Below are 17064 nucleotides of genomic sequence, written 5' to 3'. Positions count from 1 at the left end.
ATTAGATTGCAGGAATTAGTGTTTAATTTACGTTATCTTAAAACTGAAACTTTCCACGAGGGAAGGCAGACAGTCAGTATATAGCTTCCTCCACTATCAATTGTGGTATCCCAAGTGGTCCTGGCCTGACTAGGTGGTTAAGGCGATCGACTCGTAATCTAAGTATCGCGGGTTCGAATCCCCGTCCCACCAAACATGCTTACCCTTTCAATCTTGAAGCGTTATAATATGTGGCCAACTATTCGTTGGCACAAGTGTTGGCGGTGGGAGGTGATGAGTAACTGCCTTCCCTGTAGTCGTATACTACTAAATTTGGGACGACTAGCACAGATAGTCCCCATGTACTTTTACGCGAAATTAAAAAAAAAGGAAAAAGAATCACACACAATAATACACTTGTAGCTCTTAAATGCGATGTGTAATAAATTGTTTGCTTGTTTGTCATCAGATACCAACATAGACCCTCTGATACAAAATATAACATCCTAATCATTAAATCACACCGAGCCTAACATTTTTCCTTTAACAGGAAATAAGTTTCTCTCTTTATTCTCTGTCGAGGTCTTTCTCTCACGTTATTACATAAGCTAGAGATATTGGGTTGCGCCTTTATTTATTTAAACTGAATCTACCTACAGATATAAGTTTAACAGTACTCTCATGCTTAAGCAATAAATAATTGCCTCTATTCCTTAGCTAAGTGTATTCAGTCATAATATTTCATTATTTCACACCATCAAATATAGTATCTCATATGAAGGCGGATGTATCAAAATAGTACCTCATAAATAGTCGAAGGTCTTAAATTAATACCTAGCCTGAAATCAGATGTATCAACATAATATCTCGTATGAAAGAAGGTACATGAATATAGTATCTCACATGAAGAAAGATATTTCTAACAGCAGTTTGGGCACACAAACCAAACTTTAATGAAGCATTTAGGTAAGTAATATAAATAACACTGCTGTTCAATAAAATGAGAAACAAAAAAGTGTTTTTTTCTTTCAGTTTCTTGTATATTAAATCTAAAGCAATGTATTTTTTATCATTTTATTCACTTACGATAAATACTTGATAAATCTTCACACAAAAATTTAGTAAATAATAGTTACTGTGAGGAAAAACATGTTTAATCATTATATAGAATGTCGGTAGGTAGTGCTAGCTATAACTGAAAATCTTGTTTGGTTTTATTCGTAAGGTTAATTAAACGTACTGACATTTGAACTTCCCAAAAAAAGCATTGAGCATACTTGACATTTTGAAATGTGGGAGAGATACAATTGAACACCTAACCCTGCTATTCAATTAAAAGATAGTCGGTATTGAGGTCAGATACTCTCCCACAACTGTATGATAAAATGATTAATTCCTGTTCCACATACTTTAAATATCAAGAACTGGAACATAACATGTATCTTTCCACAGAGCAATAAAACATCGAAATAAGAGCTAGCTTTACCGTCCACCAAAGATATCTCACAGCTTCAGGTTTTGAAGCCCAGAGGAATGGCGCTTAAGAACCACTTCAGTTGAACCTTAAGAGAGAGAGTCGTATTTAAAACCGATTTATGTACTGTATCGATTACATGAAACCGAGAGAAAAATGAAAATATCAGTTATTAATAACAGAAAAATGTGTAATTCTTTAAACCTAACGATATCTTGATTTAACATCGTAAAAATGTTAATTAAATAAGTACGACATTTCTTGCATTTTTATATTAGATATTGATAATAAAGTATAAAATCTGACTTATTCCACTTAAGTAAATTAAGTTTTATTTAATCCCAAAGTAACTTACTTTAAAAGATCGTTACTCACCTTTTGAAACTATAAAACAAGAATGAAACTAGTTAATTCAACCTATACAAATCTTTATAAACAATACAGAAGTAAACCAGCTGGTATCTTTAACTCCTATTTACTAGCTTTAACAACACACTCTACTAATTAAATTAATCACCTAGACACAGTTAGTTTCACAAGATCTCTCTCAGTTATATAACATAAGTATTTTGCTATGTAATAACTATAGCTATATAGTATGTAAAAGGGTTTCAGCTCGGTTTTCCTAAGGATACACCTTACTAGACTACATTACAATAATATAACTGGTTTTATTATTCGAAAGTAGTTTTCACAATTAAAAGGGCTTTCGTCACCACTATTGCAGAAGATCAAAACAGTATTTCAATTTAGTATTTACTTTTAATATTGCAGACTAAGGGAAAATGTGAGTTGTTATAAATACATATTGCCACGCTAATATTACTTAGTAATTTATAAATTTATATGTTTAATAATTTAAAATATTCTTTTAAAAATTGAAATTCAAACAACACATGACTTAAAGAACTAATGTGCAGTTGACAACATGCCACTGCACTTGTGGTTTTGAATTTTTTTAAAGTTTAACTTAAGTTGAAGATGAAATAAATAAGTGATACAAATTGGGTAGCTCGAGTAGACCCCTCTGTGACACAGCGGTATGCATTCGGGATTTACAACTATAGTGAGCAGGGTTTGATATCCATGGTGGGCTGAGAACAAATACCGAATTTTGTAGCTTTGCGATTAATTACAAACATAATATATAGATCAGAGTACTTCTCCAGACAATGTTAAAAAAAAACAACAACACAAAACTCTACAAAATTCTTCACAGTCAATAAAGTCCTCTTCTAAATTGGTTTCATTATTTCTAAAAATATCTCAGGTTTGACATTATAAAAACAATAAATATAAAACAAATTAGTCGGTATGATTAATAAACTTCATATTCTCGCTCTAAGACGAATTACTTATTTCTACTTGTAATATATTTAACACATTAATCATAGTTATGTGTTTTCATGAACATCTGTTGATTGTTCCAATATTTCGATCTTAATTAAATTAATTAATAAAGTTAACAGTCACCATCGTCTTACTAACAAATGAATGTACATTATTTATAATACTGTCTTTTACAAAATACAAATTATATTTTTTTCCAAGTTCTCGGTTAATTTTAAGCTAATCCAAACAGTTTTCTCATGATAAAATCTAAATTATGTTTTCCTTATTTGTAGATATTATTGGGAAATCAACTTCACATGAAACTTGTCCTTATTCTTAGTCTACACAAAAATCAACCAAGGGTATTTAAGTTAAGAGTGATTTGGTCTCTGGATCAAGACATTCCACTATACTTACACGCAACAATCCTTGACAGATTCAAAATTATCTTAATTAAAGCATAATATATACAGAGCTGTTCAATGTTTAATTCTGCACGCGTGTAAATAACTTATTTAATAAATAAAATTACTTTGATTCTCTACGTTCTCAGATTCTAAATATACTGCGGTATTCAGCATGCGAGATAAAGATGAGGTATGACAGACATCAGAATTTTTAACGTTTCGTCTAAAGTTGTCATGGCAACTGTGTAACACAAAACAAACCGAAACTGCATCTGTTTCCCGTGATGTCGATTATAGAAAAATGAAAATAATCCACTTAACAAAGAAAACACACAGTAACAACTACAACGTTTAAAAACCAAAATCGAAGGTCACCACAACCTAAACGGGTAAAATTCCACACAAACAAAGCTCAGTTTTACGATGTAACTACTGGCACGTTCCTTCTTTCAGACAGTTAAAATATGAAAAACAAAATGTGCAGATAAAAATACAGTTGCCTTTTATGCTAAAATTCGAATCAAACTATATATAGTCAATGTGTTGTTAATAATGTGTACAGTAAAATATGTGACACTACACTATTAACGGTCTTGAGAAACATCTACACTTGGTTTTGAAAATCATCGTAATTTAAATTACCATTATTTTTTTATCATCAGGAATACAAGTCGGATGAGAAGTAAGCAACAGTAAATTCATCAATAAAGAAGTGAATATATGCAATGTTTTTACCATCAATAAAGACAAAACATGTACTTTGATAAACTGTACAGATGTTAGTGTTTTTTGGTGAAAAGATAAAAGTGCATTCGAGTCCTTGCCAGTGAGATTATAGAGACAAAATTCTAATGTACACTACAGCAAGAAGAGATATAATTATAGAAATTTATACTTTGGTGATTAAAGTTATAAAAAATAAAGACCACAGGACAATTAAAGTTAGTAACGATAAAAAATGATTTAAATTTAACTAGACGATATATGTAAGAGAAAACTTAATCACACTATTGAAGAAAATGAAAGAAAACCTGTAAAAGGCTGAAAACACAAAGTAACGTAACAGCTCCACTAAATTTTTAAAGTAGTCATTAGTCTTTTCAATAGAAAAGGTCCGGCATGGCCAGGAGGGTTAAGGTGTTCGACTCAAGGTTCAGCATGGCCAGGTGGGATAAGGTGTTCGACTCGTAATCTGAGGTTCGAATCCCGGTTACACCAAACATGCTCAACCTTTCAGCCGTACCACCGTTATAATATGACGGTCAATCTTGGTAAAATGTTGGTAAAAGAGTAACCCAAGAGTTGGCGGCGAGTGGTGATGACTAGCTGCCTTCCTTCTAGTCTTACACTGCAAAATTAGGGACATCTATCGCAGATAACAATTAAGTAGTTTTGAGCGAAATTAAAAAAAAATTCAATAGAAAATTTAGTGCTTTCCAAAATACGCTACTGTTTTCTTCCAAAAGTCTCTAGGTGTCTGACGGATCGTATCTGTTTTACAAAGATGTATAAATACTTTATCTGTGGGGGTTTTATGAGTTGTGGATATAAAGTTTACCACAATTATAAGAGCCATACAAATATATACATGACTCCAGCATACGAATCTGAACACCTCCGGAAACAGTAATATTATTTGATGCCCACAGGTCTTACATCTCTTACACATAGCTTTGTAGGATATCAGCTCTTTCGAAAATAGTAAAGATAAACCCATTAGATGCCAATGGATATCTGCCCTGTTCAGCTGTGTGAATGTGTTATATTGCAAACAGACACCATCAATGTCAACTGTTTGACAAAATTGTCCATTTTATTAGTCCATTGCTCTGTATGTTTCCTGCTAGGTGACTCAGGCTGCCGTGGTTATAACAAGGAAGGAAAACAGTTTTTTTGTATTAAGATGGATACAACTTTTTTTAATATGGAAGATTTAAAAATATTTGTTGCTATCAGGTGTTTTTAAACTCGTAAATGTTGTTAAGTTTAAACGTCACACCAACAGTTCGCCTACAGGAAGCGATTATCATCATGGAAAACTGTACCAATCCTTTTTTTCTAATCTTAATCACAAATATAAAGTTAAGAAACTGCTGTAAAAACATATAAAACACGTTGAACACACAAATATCTGTGTAACGGATAATCAGATCTGTTTTGTTTTAACAAGCACCAAATAATTGTTACTAAAGTTTTTAATAATCACAGATGAAATGATTAACAAAAGAAGGCTTGAAGGAAGGTCAAATGGTAATGGAATTCTAACAGTACACCCACATTTCACTTATAGCTGAAAACTAACTTTGTATTAGATAGAACAAAAAGATACACATAAAATTATATGTTCATAAAACTGTGTCAGTGGAGTCATTCTTAAAAAAAACATCTATGATCTTATTTATTTTGGTCGTAATTGTAGCAAAAATAGAAACTTCATCTATATTTTAAAACTATTTTAACATAACCAATCATAAAATAGTGGGAAAGAAGAAATTTAAAAGCAAAAATACTTTAATTTGATTGGTATTTGTATTTTTCTTTAAATCAGCCTTTCCCAGAAATTTGTAGAAATTTCTTGAGAGTAATACACAAAATTTCTTTTACGAAATCGCACTAGAACATTCTTGAAACTTCGAACGACGCGCTTGATTCATATAAAAACCGAGAGACAGTATTACGTGAAGAATGTTGTTAGTCACTTACCATCAGAATGCAATATTAGAACTGTGATTAGCCCTAACTAATCGGAAAACTACACAATTTGGCTAGCAGCATTTATAGATTTTTAACATTACAAACAGTTTAACTTCAGTTAATCAACTTTTACATTATTATTACTTCGAAAATGTTAAATATATTCGGCGGAAAAATTCAGCTTGTAAGGATGTGCAGCCTATCAAACTAAATAGCTTAAACGAGGAGTAGCACTATTAACGTCTACAAGTTTATAAAACTGTTGTATATAATCCATCATTTGTAATAACTCTTAGTGATAACGGTTTTCATAAGTTATAATTTTTGTATTAAAATTTATTTGTCTTAAAAAAGAACATTGTTTCTTTCAAACTTGTTACAAAATATCATAAATTTAATACGTATTAACATTTATTTATCTTCTATTTTCAAATTCATATTTGTACTGATTTGAATCAGTAATACGTAAAGTAAGTAACGTAATAAAGAGGAGACTCGTCAAGGATAAAGAATAATACGTACCAAGTTGAATTTTATACACGTCATGTTCTGATAGAATCCAGAGATCTGATACACAAATGTATATATTTAAAAACTGCTTGTATGTGTTAAGAAAACTTATAAGAAGAGAAGCGAACAACGTTTCGACCTTCTTCGATCGTCGTCAAGCTCACAAAGAAAGAAAGAGGTAAGTGACTGATAGCTGACCACATGTGTGAAGAGAGTTGTGTAATTGAGAGAAGGAATGTAGAGGGCGTGCTTAGATGTTTGATGTTTATTTTGGGCTTGAGTTGCTGTATAAGTAATGCTTTTTGATTTTGAGTTTGTTTATGTTGGTTTCTTTATTTAGTAATTGGGTGTTTTTATGGTTATATTGTTTTTATTTGATTTGAAGTGTTCGAAAACGTGTGAAGGTGATTTTTTGTGTTCTGTTTTTAGACTCAACCACTCATTTGAGAAGAGCTTCGAAAGATGAAAATAATAAAAGGGAAAATAAAAAACACAACTTTATTACCATACTCAAACGAAGCGTTAATAGGTAAACACGTAACGAAATTTAATCATTTGTGTTCAAGCATTAGCGTTCTCAACATCTCCCACTGACATCTCCTGTGTTACATTGAGGAAAATATATGGCAAAGGCTGAAAACTTGACATAGTGTGAAAGTGGCAGAACTGTCAAGCTGCTAAAGCAAGGTCTCTCTCAACGTGCCATTGCTGGTGTGATTGAACGTAGTAAAACTACTGTTGCAAATATCTTAAAAGACCTTGACCGGAACGAGAATTTCAAGTGGTCGACCAAAAAAAATTTCGCTTACGTTGAGCACTGGGATTCGACGGTTTATCCGGCAAGACAACACCAGCCAATCGTAGAACCAGATTAAGGCCCTATCGGACGCAGAATGCAGCTCAAAAACAATAAGACGGCATTTACAAGAGAAAGGCTTTAGAAAACGTAAACGTGTTCAAAGGCCACGCCTCCTTCCACACCACAAAACAGCTCTTTTAAACTTTGCTGAGAAGCACCAAACATGGGACGTAGAAAAGTGGACAAATGTTTTGTTCTCTAATGAGAAAAAAATTTAACCTGGGTGGTCCAGATGGCTTCAAACGTTATTGGCACGACAAGGATATCTCACCGAAGACATTTTCTACACGACACAGTGAAGGAGCTTCCATCATGATCTGGGGTTCTTTCTTCTTCCATGAAACAATGGAGCTTCAGGTTATACAAGGGCGTCAAACAGCAGCTGGCGATATTGGCAGTCACCATTATTGACTGAATACCCTCGCTTGTGTAAAAATGACTGGATCTTTCAGCAGGACAACGTTGAAATCCACAATACCCGCAGGACAAAGGATTTTTTCATGGCGAATAACGCGTTTCTTTTGGACCATTCAGCGTGTTCGTCCAAACTGAACCCCAATGAAAATGTTTGGGGTGGATGGCAAAGGAAGTCTATAGAAATGAACGTCAATTTCAAACAGTGCATGATTTTCGTAAAGTCATCTTCACCACTTGGAATAACATTCCAGTCAGCCTTCTGCAAACGTTTCTGTCAATCATGCCAAAGCGAATGTTTGAAGTTATTCGCAATGACAGCCGTGCAATTCACTACTGAGACCTCTTGTTGGGCATTTCCTATCCTGTTTAGGACTTCTTTTTGGTATGGTCTTAAACATTTGACCAGCTAGTATTTAGGCTTATTTCATAGTGTTCACATTTTCCCTATTAAATGCTAAAAATGTTGTTTTTTTTCCTTTTCTTATTTCCATCTTTCGAAGCTCTACTCAAATAAGTGGTTGAGTCTAACAACGCAAAATGCATATTTTTTCTTTATGTTCATTGGCCTTAAGATTTTGGCTAGCAGCGTATATATTTTATCTACATGTGGTTTTTCTCGTCATTAAGATGATAAAAAAACGATTAACTTTGCTTACACAATGTACAAAATAAAGGTGCTGAAGAAGTTAAGGAAAATAGATATTTATTGTTATTTACGTTTGTGAGTATATTAATTACAGTTAGATTAGAGCTTAATGTGCAGAATCGATTGTTAGACACAGTTTTTAACATGGATTATCATGTTCATAAGATCTCAAAGACACTACTAAATTATATCGCCGTCATAATTTAGTTTATGAAAAATGTCCTTAATGAAAAGAGAAGCTCTCTTATAAATCAGGTGAAATAACCTCGAATGTTTCTTTTTGAAGTGATTGATGAAACATAAAATACAAAGGTGTCATCACGAAAAGTATAATAAATAATCTTAGGTGTGTGTTTTTAGGCTCATAAAAACGAAGTGAAGGTATTTTTGTTTGTTTCATAATTTTAGCGTAAAGCTGAGCAAGTACTTTGTGAGCTCAGCAGTTTTGTATTTTGAACTAGAGAAAAGACAGCTACAAAAAGGTATTCATTGTCAACTGTTTTACAAATATTGGAATTTTACTGTCCCTCTTGTAGCGAATCCATTTTCCTAAAGTGTGAGAGAAATTTTTTAACAGCGGGATGCGAATAATAAACCCTCCAGGTACGCTAACACCAGGACGTGCTCTCTCAGTGAATAAAGAAACGATAAATTAAATAATCGAACTCCGATTTTGTGTTAATCAACTAAAAAAATGTACTTTACGAAAGCGCGAGAACATTCTGTTAACCTTGATTTGTTTGTCTACTGTGAATTATACATTTGTGGAGAAATGAGAAAATGTACCTAAGGTAAAGAAAAATAAAATGGGAGAATACTTCATTTCTAAGATTTTCTTGTTTGATTTGTTATTTTCATTATGAAAAATGATATTTTTCTACAATATATTGTATAGTGTACATAAATACCTAGATGTATTTATAGCCTGTACTTAATAGTTTAGATGATACTTTTGAATGATGACTCGAGTATTAGAATAAATTAGTACTTGAAATATCTGAAACTTATTAACGTTATTCTTCGTCAATAGTCTTTGATATAACTAGACGTGCAAAATAAAATATAAAAGAAAAATAATCATATGAAATACAAAACAAAGAAGCTTTATTGAATTTAATTTTGATAACTGTACAAGTCAAAAATACAATAAATAAAATACAATTCAAATTTTGAAGCATAATAGGAAGATAATTTTGTTCAAGGTAAGTGGAATACGCCATTATTTGAATATGATTATGTTTTGACTGAAGGTAAGGGAGCAACCTAATTATTTAAGTATAAATGATAAACGTTTTTACGAAAGTGGATTACTTAATTTTATTGTAAATATAATAATATATTTTTTGTATTATCAAATTGGACGACATTTTCAAAATTTTCATAGTTTATTAATTGGCTAGGTGGTTCGGACGCTCGTCCCATGATCTGAGAGAGGGTCACATGGTCGAATCGACGTCACACATACTCGCCCTTTCGTCGGTAGGGGAAGTTATAAAGTCATGTTAAATACCACTATTTATTTTTAAAATAGTAGTCCTACAATCGTCGGTGGGTCTTTAACTGCTATATTAAGGACGGCTAGCGGAAATAGCCCTCGTATAGCTTAGCGCGAAATTCAAACAAAAATTATTTATCAACTGACATTTTCTGATCAGGCAGTTGATCAATAAAATAGAAGCTCCCTCTTTTGCAGTTATTAGATTTGTCCAATATTCCTGACAATTCTCTTAAAAATAATGAAATTAATATTTAATCAAATATGAAAATTATTAGAAATAACCACTTTATAATGAAGCATCTGATTTTCTGAATCTATCCTCCTATGTTTAATAGCATGATGGCAGTTTTTGGTAGTTAAAATATTAGAATTATTCTGCACTATGTATCAGTACTGCTATTAGTTGAAAATTGTTTTCCTGAAAATGTAGTTCATGAGAGAGTAAAAATCTGAAGTTTTCCTGATTGTGGATATTCTGCATCGGATTTAAAAGGACGGTTTAGTTTTAACATTTCTTTCTTAAACTAATAAAATATTCGTTTTATCGTGTGATGAATTGTATTAAGTTTTTGTCCGACATTTTCTGTCAGGACGAATTAATTAAGATCAAACAACCACGAAATTAAAATATCTTCGACTCCAGCCACTAGAGCAACAACAAAGTTACAGGCAGAGCACGTGTATTGAATTTGATGATAGTAAAACTGATGATAAGAAAATTCTAGTTGATTATTAACTTACACTCCAAGAATGTTGCTCAGTTGTAAAACAGATTGAAAGCATAGTTGCCTGTTTACATTTTGATGGACTTTTAAGATGCGCCAAATCAACAATAATCTAACGGAAACTTTGATTTTGAAAACACGACCTTCCAATGGGAGACTGGCGTCCTTTTCAAAAAACAAAACATGTCTCCATGTTATCAGATGTTGGAGGAAGAAGTCTTAGAGAACCTGACCCTCCAGGGTATGTACCCAAACACCGACGACATTCATTCATTCATTATCAGATGATGGAAAGAGTCTTGTTCCTTATGCAGAGGACACGCTATACATGCACGTGAAACACGTGAACTAGTTAACTATGGTCGAGAGTCAGTTAAGCTATCTTTATTTAGAGTTCTAGCACATCTGATAGACACAAAGTAAAAATGTATTTCAACTTTTAGTTTATTGATTTCAGGCATAAACTGTAACAATCAGTGTGACGCAACCTCTAACAGCTACACGTCACTCTGAAAGATGACACATGTCAATAATACTTTAATAACCGAAAATGGTGCATGTAAATTATATCTTAACAGTGTTACACGTTAATCACTGAGTACCATTTGAAAACGATAAATATAAACTGTAAGATAAGAACAGAATATGTCATAGGCATATCACAACAATTCTACTGAAAATGTTGTATAATTAATACGTAATCCAACATGTAGACAAAGCACAAGAAAATTATCAATGTGTAATAATTGAAGAACCAATACGTGGCTTAAGCGAAGTAATCAACTATGTCAAACACATTAAACGTAGAAATTGAAGAAGTTCATGTAGATCATACATTTCAGTAAAAAAAAATGTTGCATGTAAATCTCAGTGTAACAACTGTGAATTGCTGGACTATATTATGACAGTAAATTTACTTAGAGCTATATTACAAACAATATAAACAAACACACAATTATTACCGAAATGAGCATTTAATGTATAATAGCTGTTACATTTAAATGGGCGAAAAATATGTATACAAACATTTCGTTACTTTTGATTTAATATTATAAACAAGTTTTAACATTATATATTGTAATAAGTAAATGCTGCAAAAAAGGAAATAATAAAAAACATGAAAAAACGCTTGTGAATTGTTGAACTAAAGCCACAGTCTCTTAAATTTCAATAATAGTTATGAATGTTCCGATAAAATGTTAAGACTAAGTTTTTAGAGTTTATATTTAATTTGCTTGTACATAAATGTAAATAGTTAAATTACTATGTAAGTTTCTGCTAAACCAATAATATCAATGATGGTGAATTTAAAAATTTTGTGCAATTTTGTGAGTATCAATCCCATTAGTGTAACTGTATAGTGTGGAGATAAAAGCCATCTTGATTTCTCTTAACTCTAGAGTGAACATATTAACAATGGCTGTTTTATAAATTCGTTTATTAATTCTATTTCTCAGTTTTGAAGAAAAATCAGGTTTGTTTCCGAACTTTTCCAATGATAAACGTATCTTGGCTGTCAGAATTTTCAATGAGAATAACAACCTTTTTTTTTCGATGTCCTTGTTTACTATTTGGTTTAACGATAATAAGTTCATCGTAATTGTTCACATTTCTAGGAAACAGAGGTCGCTGGATATATTCTTTAATAGCTTTTCCTTGTTTTGACGCTGGTGTTTCTCTCTGAAGATGTAGAATATAGTTATGTTTAGTGGTGCAACACTCAAAATTTGAGCAATAATTTTACTATAACATGCATAAAACCAAATAAATGTTTCTATAAAAATAATAAATTATGAAATTGGTTTCAGTTATCTCATAAATGTTTTCTGGAAACTAGAAAAACTATTTCAAACATTGCTTAACGCAGTGAATAAAGAATGATATACAGCAGACAATAGCTTAAATACTGTTTTCCATTTATATTTTACACGTTCACAAAGGATAACTAGATTGTTTATATTATTGTCTAGACAAGATGAAAGTACGGTAACAATTAAATGTCAAGTGTTCCACTCAATTTATTGTTATATAACTAGACAAAATGAAAGTGCGGTTATAATTAAACGTCAAGTGTTCTACTCAATTTATTGTTATATAACTAGACAAGATGAAAGTGCGGTTATAATTAAATGTCAAGTGTTCTACTCAATTTATTGTTATATAACTAGACAAGATGAAAGTACGTTTATAATTAAATGTTAAGTGTTCTACTCAATTTGTTGTTATATAAATTAAACATGAAAAGTTATGTGATCTGAACTTCAAACGACTGGTTATTTACCTTATGTTACAGAGAGAAACAGTTTTCAAACTGTCTTATTTTTTTGCAACTTTGGAATAAATCACGCACCTTATAGCGTTTTAAAACAATCAATAATCTTAGTAAAGTCCAAAAGAAGAGAACTGGATATTTCACTAAATGTCTTTCAGACCAATGAAAGTTGGCTGACAGTCAAAAGAAGAAAAAAAACTGTTGTAAAATGTCTGAAAGCGTCATCAACAAGATATAGTTGAACCACTTGCAACAAAATGGCACAAATACACTGGTACTTGGCTAAGAAGGTCCCAATCCACCTTTAAAGCAGGTTGCCGTTATATACCGATTATGTGTAACCTGATAATATCTGAATCAGATGTTCAAAGCTCCAACATGACGTCATTTCATTGTACATACAGTTAAAAAACGAAATAAAGTGAGCAATATGAGCGGAAATGATATATTATGGTGCCACTAATGTACAAAATAATTCGCTTTTATTATCAGTAGTGGTAGTATGTATGTGAATGAAAAATTACGAAAGGGCATTCTGATCTTTATGTTTTCCATATGTTATTAATGCTATGGACATCAGTAAAGGTAATGCGAACTTCTTACACAATCATATATTGTTATGATTGGCTCTGTGTTCAGTTTAATGGATGGTAATTGTCTTCCAACATGTACTAAGATTGAAGAAGAGGTGATTCATCAATTTAACTAGCATATAGACTTATTACACCTCAATGGTATCGAACATGTATAAGTCTATTTTGGAGAAAAAAATTGCACGCATTCAAACGACTCTGAACATTAAAGATTCTCTGAACGCATCTTTTTTTTTTAACTGTAAAAATGTGAATTTACTTGCATCAAATATTAATTATTACGTAAGATGAATAAGAACTTAATTGAATTTCGAACCAAAGTATTCCTTTCTCCTAGGTCGTTTTCATATATCGTCTCCAGGGTTGTTCGTTTGGTCACTTTTTGCTTTCTTGGAATATTAGTTTTTGTCTTCTTAACATTCTTTTCAGAGACCTTCTTCTCACATTCAGGGATCAGTGGCATAGCCTCCAAAATATCCAATTCATCAGTGGTTATCTTTTCATCACCAAGCTGTTTGTGTTCGACACGGTTTTTTCAAAACATTCCGTTCTTCCCGAGGTTTAGATTTCCAGGTGTAGAAAAAACAAAGTACGCTGCATGATCATTACAGAAAATAAATAAATAAGAATCACGTGTTTCAAGTCCATTAAAATACATATTGTAATTAAATAAGCTATGGATAATGCGTCACAGTTAAAACTTGCAGTCGTAACTTACCACAAAGCAGTAAGACACATCAAAATGAGTGCTGTTCGCCAAGCACATCTTGGAACTGTAGATTTTGAAGTCAAGTGAAGCGTAGCCTTCGAAACCACTTCAATTCGATCTTAAGACAGAGAGTCGTATTTAAAATCAGTTTACGTACTCCACCGGTCACGTAAAACAGAAAAATAAAACTTCAAATGTAAGTTAACAATAATAGTAATGTGTATAATTCTTTAAGTTCAACAATAATCTTCATTAACATATTAAAATTTCAATTAAATAAATATGAAATTTCTTACACTTATAATATATTTTCATATTAAACATTGATAACAACCTTTACAATTTGCCAACTGTAAATATACATTTTTTCTTTACACGTTAAACAGATAATTAGCAAAGAAAAATGACGCCTGTTATATTATTTGAGCTCCTTACTAGTAGACAAATAGTACAGTTGTGTAATAACAACAACTATATAGTTATATAACGGGAAATCAGTTAGGTTTTCCAACATATTTACATTAATAGACAATACAACAAGAAACCTACTGACTTTCCATTCCAAACACACGTGATCAGACTATATAAGAAAAATCTAGACATTTTCTTTACGATAATTGACATATTATACAACTCAGTATAACACAGTGAGTTAAATCAACTTAGATTCATTAAAACTGTAAAGATGTATAACACAAATTAAACAAACTGTCTTTCCATTGACTACTTAATAAAGTCAGTTTGTTTAATGGGTATTCACTTACTGTGTTAAGTTTTATAATTAACAGCTTCACTTATTATGGTGCATAATTATATTTTACTATCGAATCGTATCCACTGAATGGTAGTTTCTGCGTCTTTACAACACTATTAAAAACAGTAATTTTTACAAATTTCTCTTTACTCTAAATTTCCCAGATAAATAACGATACCATTTTGACCACAAACACTGAACGTCGTACGTCACTGCTCATGAAGTTTTTCGTTTACTTGGTAACAATTCTTTCTAATAGTTTTATTGAGTACTCATGAGACACTGCTAACGTTTTGATAATCCAATGTTATTATAATCTTATATTAAAACATTTGTTTTGTATTTGGACAAATTACTGTATTTTATTACAAAACGACATTATGTTATGTTTTGGGACACAAAATAAACATATTAAACATAGATTTGTTATGTTTTGGGACATACACTGTTTTAGTTAAATATCTTTACGTCTTTTTAGTAATAATGTGACGCATACAGATGTGCTATCGAGACACCGTAATATTTGTTTGTTTTTCAATTTCGCGGATAGCTGAACGAGGACTTTCAGCGCTAGCCGTTCCTAATTTTGAAATGATATACTGGAGGTAAGACAGCTATTCAATACTATTTGTCGTAAATGTTTGAGCTCATCTTTAAAAACGAGTAGTAGGATTTCCCAGTAAAAGCAAAGCTTTTTAATGCATTAAAAACCATGAAAGTTATGAAGAAGTATCGTATTATAACAATCTGCATGAACAAAAATAAACATCTTTAAAATGTTAAGGAAACAATAAAAGAAAACTTTAAAACCCTTTTGTTCCATTACTTCTACAAAGATCTTTATTATCAGCTCCTTCTTCATCAGTAATTTTATCTCCAGGACAAGGTATACAGGCGTCAGCAGCAAATGATGTCATGTAAGTCCCTCCTGGACACGGCAGGCAGTGAGTTTGGGATCCGTTATCATAGTGTCCAGGAGGACATGGATCTAAAAGCGTTAAAAGTACATAGCTAAACATTTATTTACCCAGTGTTAATTTTATTGTTCTAACAACGTCTTTAGTATCAAAAAACGTATTTGTTTAACTAAAATTCCATATTTTTAAAAGTCTTTCATCTATTTGTGTTTAATGTGAACAGTTTAAAGTAATTGAGTATCATATATACTTACAACACCTGTTAACATCTCTTTGGTATCCACGAGTACAGTTGAGATTCTCGGCTGGAACATACACTGGAGAAAACAACAGAGAGTTAATATTTTTATTAGCACGTTTTGTGTCACCGTTGGAATTTTAAGGTTTTTCACAATGAGCACGACGCACTAGTTATAATATTAAGTATGACTCACTCTGTAAAATAACAACATTAATGTTACTTTTCGTGAGAAAAATAAAACGTGTCAAAACAGTTTCTTAACAGTAGACTTTTGTTTCTTTATGTACTTCCTAATGGAGTTAACTAATGAAACTAATCACACAAACTTGGAAGTTTATGAAATTACACACGATCTTTTTTTTATTTTTCTATAGGTACATTTGATTTCCGTTGGTGTTTCCCTTGTAAAATTCTTATTTGTCACAGTTAAACGTTGAAACTGTTGTCACTGTTTATGTTAATATCAGTTATGAAAATACAGGTTATTTTGGGAATATTACGTTGGTAAAATGTATCAGTATATGATTGTGTCTTGCAAACAACAAAATATCAAATAATATCCTTATAATGCAGAAATTGGATGAAATGCATTCCGAGAAAATTTTTCATTTAAAGTTAATATAAAATCAAATACTTAATTTTTTGTGGATTTATCAAGATAAATAATATTGCGATCTAACACCTTTCACTGTAAATTTAAAGTATTGTTTATTCAAAATACGTTCTTAAAAAACTTCGTAGATATGATTTGTATCTTTACAGTTCAGAAGACTTTGCTTCAACATTCACAAAATGAGTTCATTAAATCAAAATAACTTTGGAGCCTCATCACTTCTCTCTACAGGTTTACCATAATCCATCTGGTCTCTGATCACATAGAAATCTATAATTACTACATCAGTGACGTGACTGGTAAGTGTGTGTGTGTACACAATAACATGCATATCTATCTAATTACTCAGCGGTTAGAAGACTGAGATATTTTTTTACGTACTGTCGCCTGGGACACTTCAGCGTTTTTTATCCTGACATTTGTG

At 31.7% G+C, this 17064-nt stretch overlaps 1 protein-coding gene and 1 long non-coding RNA gene across 3 annotated transcripts; both read right to left on the bottom strand.

Moving 5' to 3' along the window:
- Positions 1-514: 514 nt before the first annotated feature.
- On the bottom strand, positions 515-6594 carry LOC143230789 (uncharacterized). The gene is made up of 2 exons (XR_013016629.1): positions 6409-6594; positions 515-1541 (listed from the first exon to the last, which is right to left on the bottom strand). It is a non-coding gene; the product is annotated as an uncharacterized LOC143230789 (long non-coding RNA).
- Positions 6595-11687: 5093 nt separating this feature from the next.
- On the bottom strand, positions 11688-16284 carry LOC143228253 (uncharacterized). 2 transcript variants are annotated; one of them, XR_013015286.1, is made up of 4 exons: positions 15696-16284; positions 14125-14233; positions 13723-14000; positions 11688-12221 (listed from the first exon to the last, which is right to left on the bottom strand). XR_013015286.1 is itself a non-coding variant. In XM_076459542.1 (3 exons), exons 1-3 carry the CDS (start codon positions 15886-15888, stop codon positions 13910-13912), a joined length of 393 nt encoding a protein of 130 aa, XP_076315657.1. In that variant the 5' UTR covers positions 15889-16284; the 3' UTR covers positions 13578-13909. The 2 variants fall into 2 exon arrangements, 1 of the variants encoding a protein (XP_076315657.1); XM_076459542.1 differs by lacking the exon at positions 11688-12221 and having other exon boundaries at positions 13578-14000.
- Between the last annotated feature and the right edge of the window lie 780 nt (positions 16285-17064).

The sequence above is a fragment of the Tachypleus tridentatus genome, chromosome 10 (assembly GCF_004210375.1).
Source record: "Tachypleus tridentatus isolate NWPU-2018 chromosome 10, ASM421037v1, whole genome shotgun sequence".
Taxonomy (NCBI): domain Eukaryota; kingdom Metazoa; phylum Arthropoda; class Merostomata; order Xiphosura; family Limulidae; genus Tachypleus; species Tachypleus tridentatus.
The sequence above is the reverse complement of the archived record's forward strand: the minus strand, read 5'-3'. Positions and strand labels throughout refer to the sequence as shown.

Excerpts from the sequence above, each read along its gene's own strand:
- LOC143228253 (XM_076459542.1), bottom strand. The coding sequence starts at position 15,888 with ATGTTTAGCTATGTACTTTTAACGCTTTTAGATCCATGTCCTCCTGGA. Across the intron at positions 14,234-15,695 it reads TAATAAAGATCTTTGTAGAA|ATCGAATTGAAGTGGTTTCG; the intron begins GTAATGGAACAA and ends CTCTGTCTTAAG. Across the intron at positions 14,001-14,124 it reads ATGTGTCTTACTGCTTTGTG|CGTACTTTGTTTTTTCTACA; the intron begins GTAAGTTACGAC and ends ATGATCATGCAG.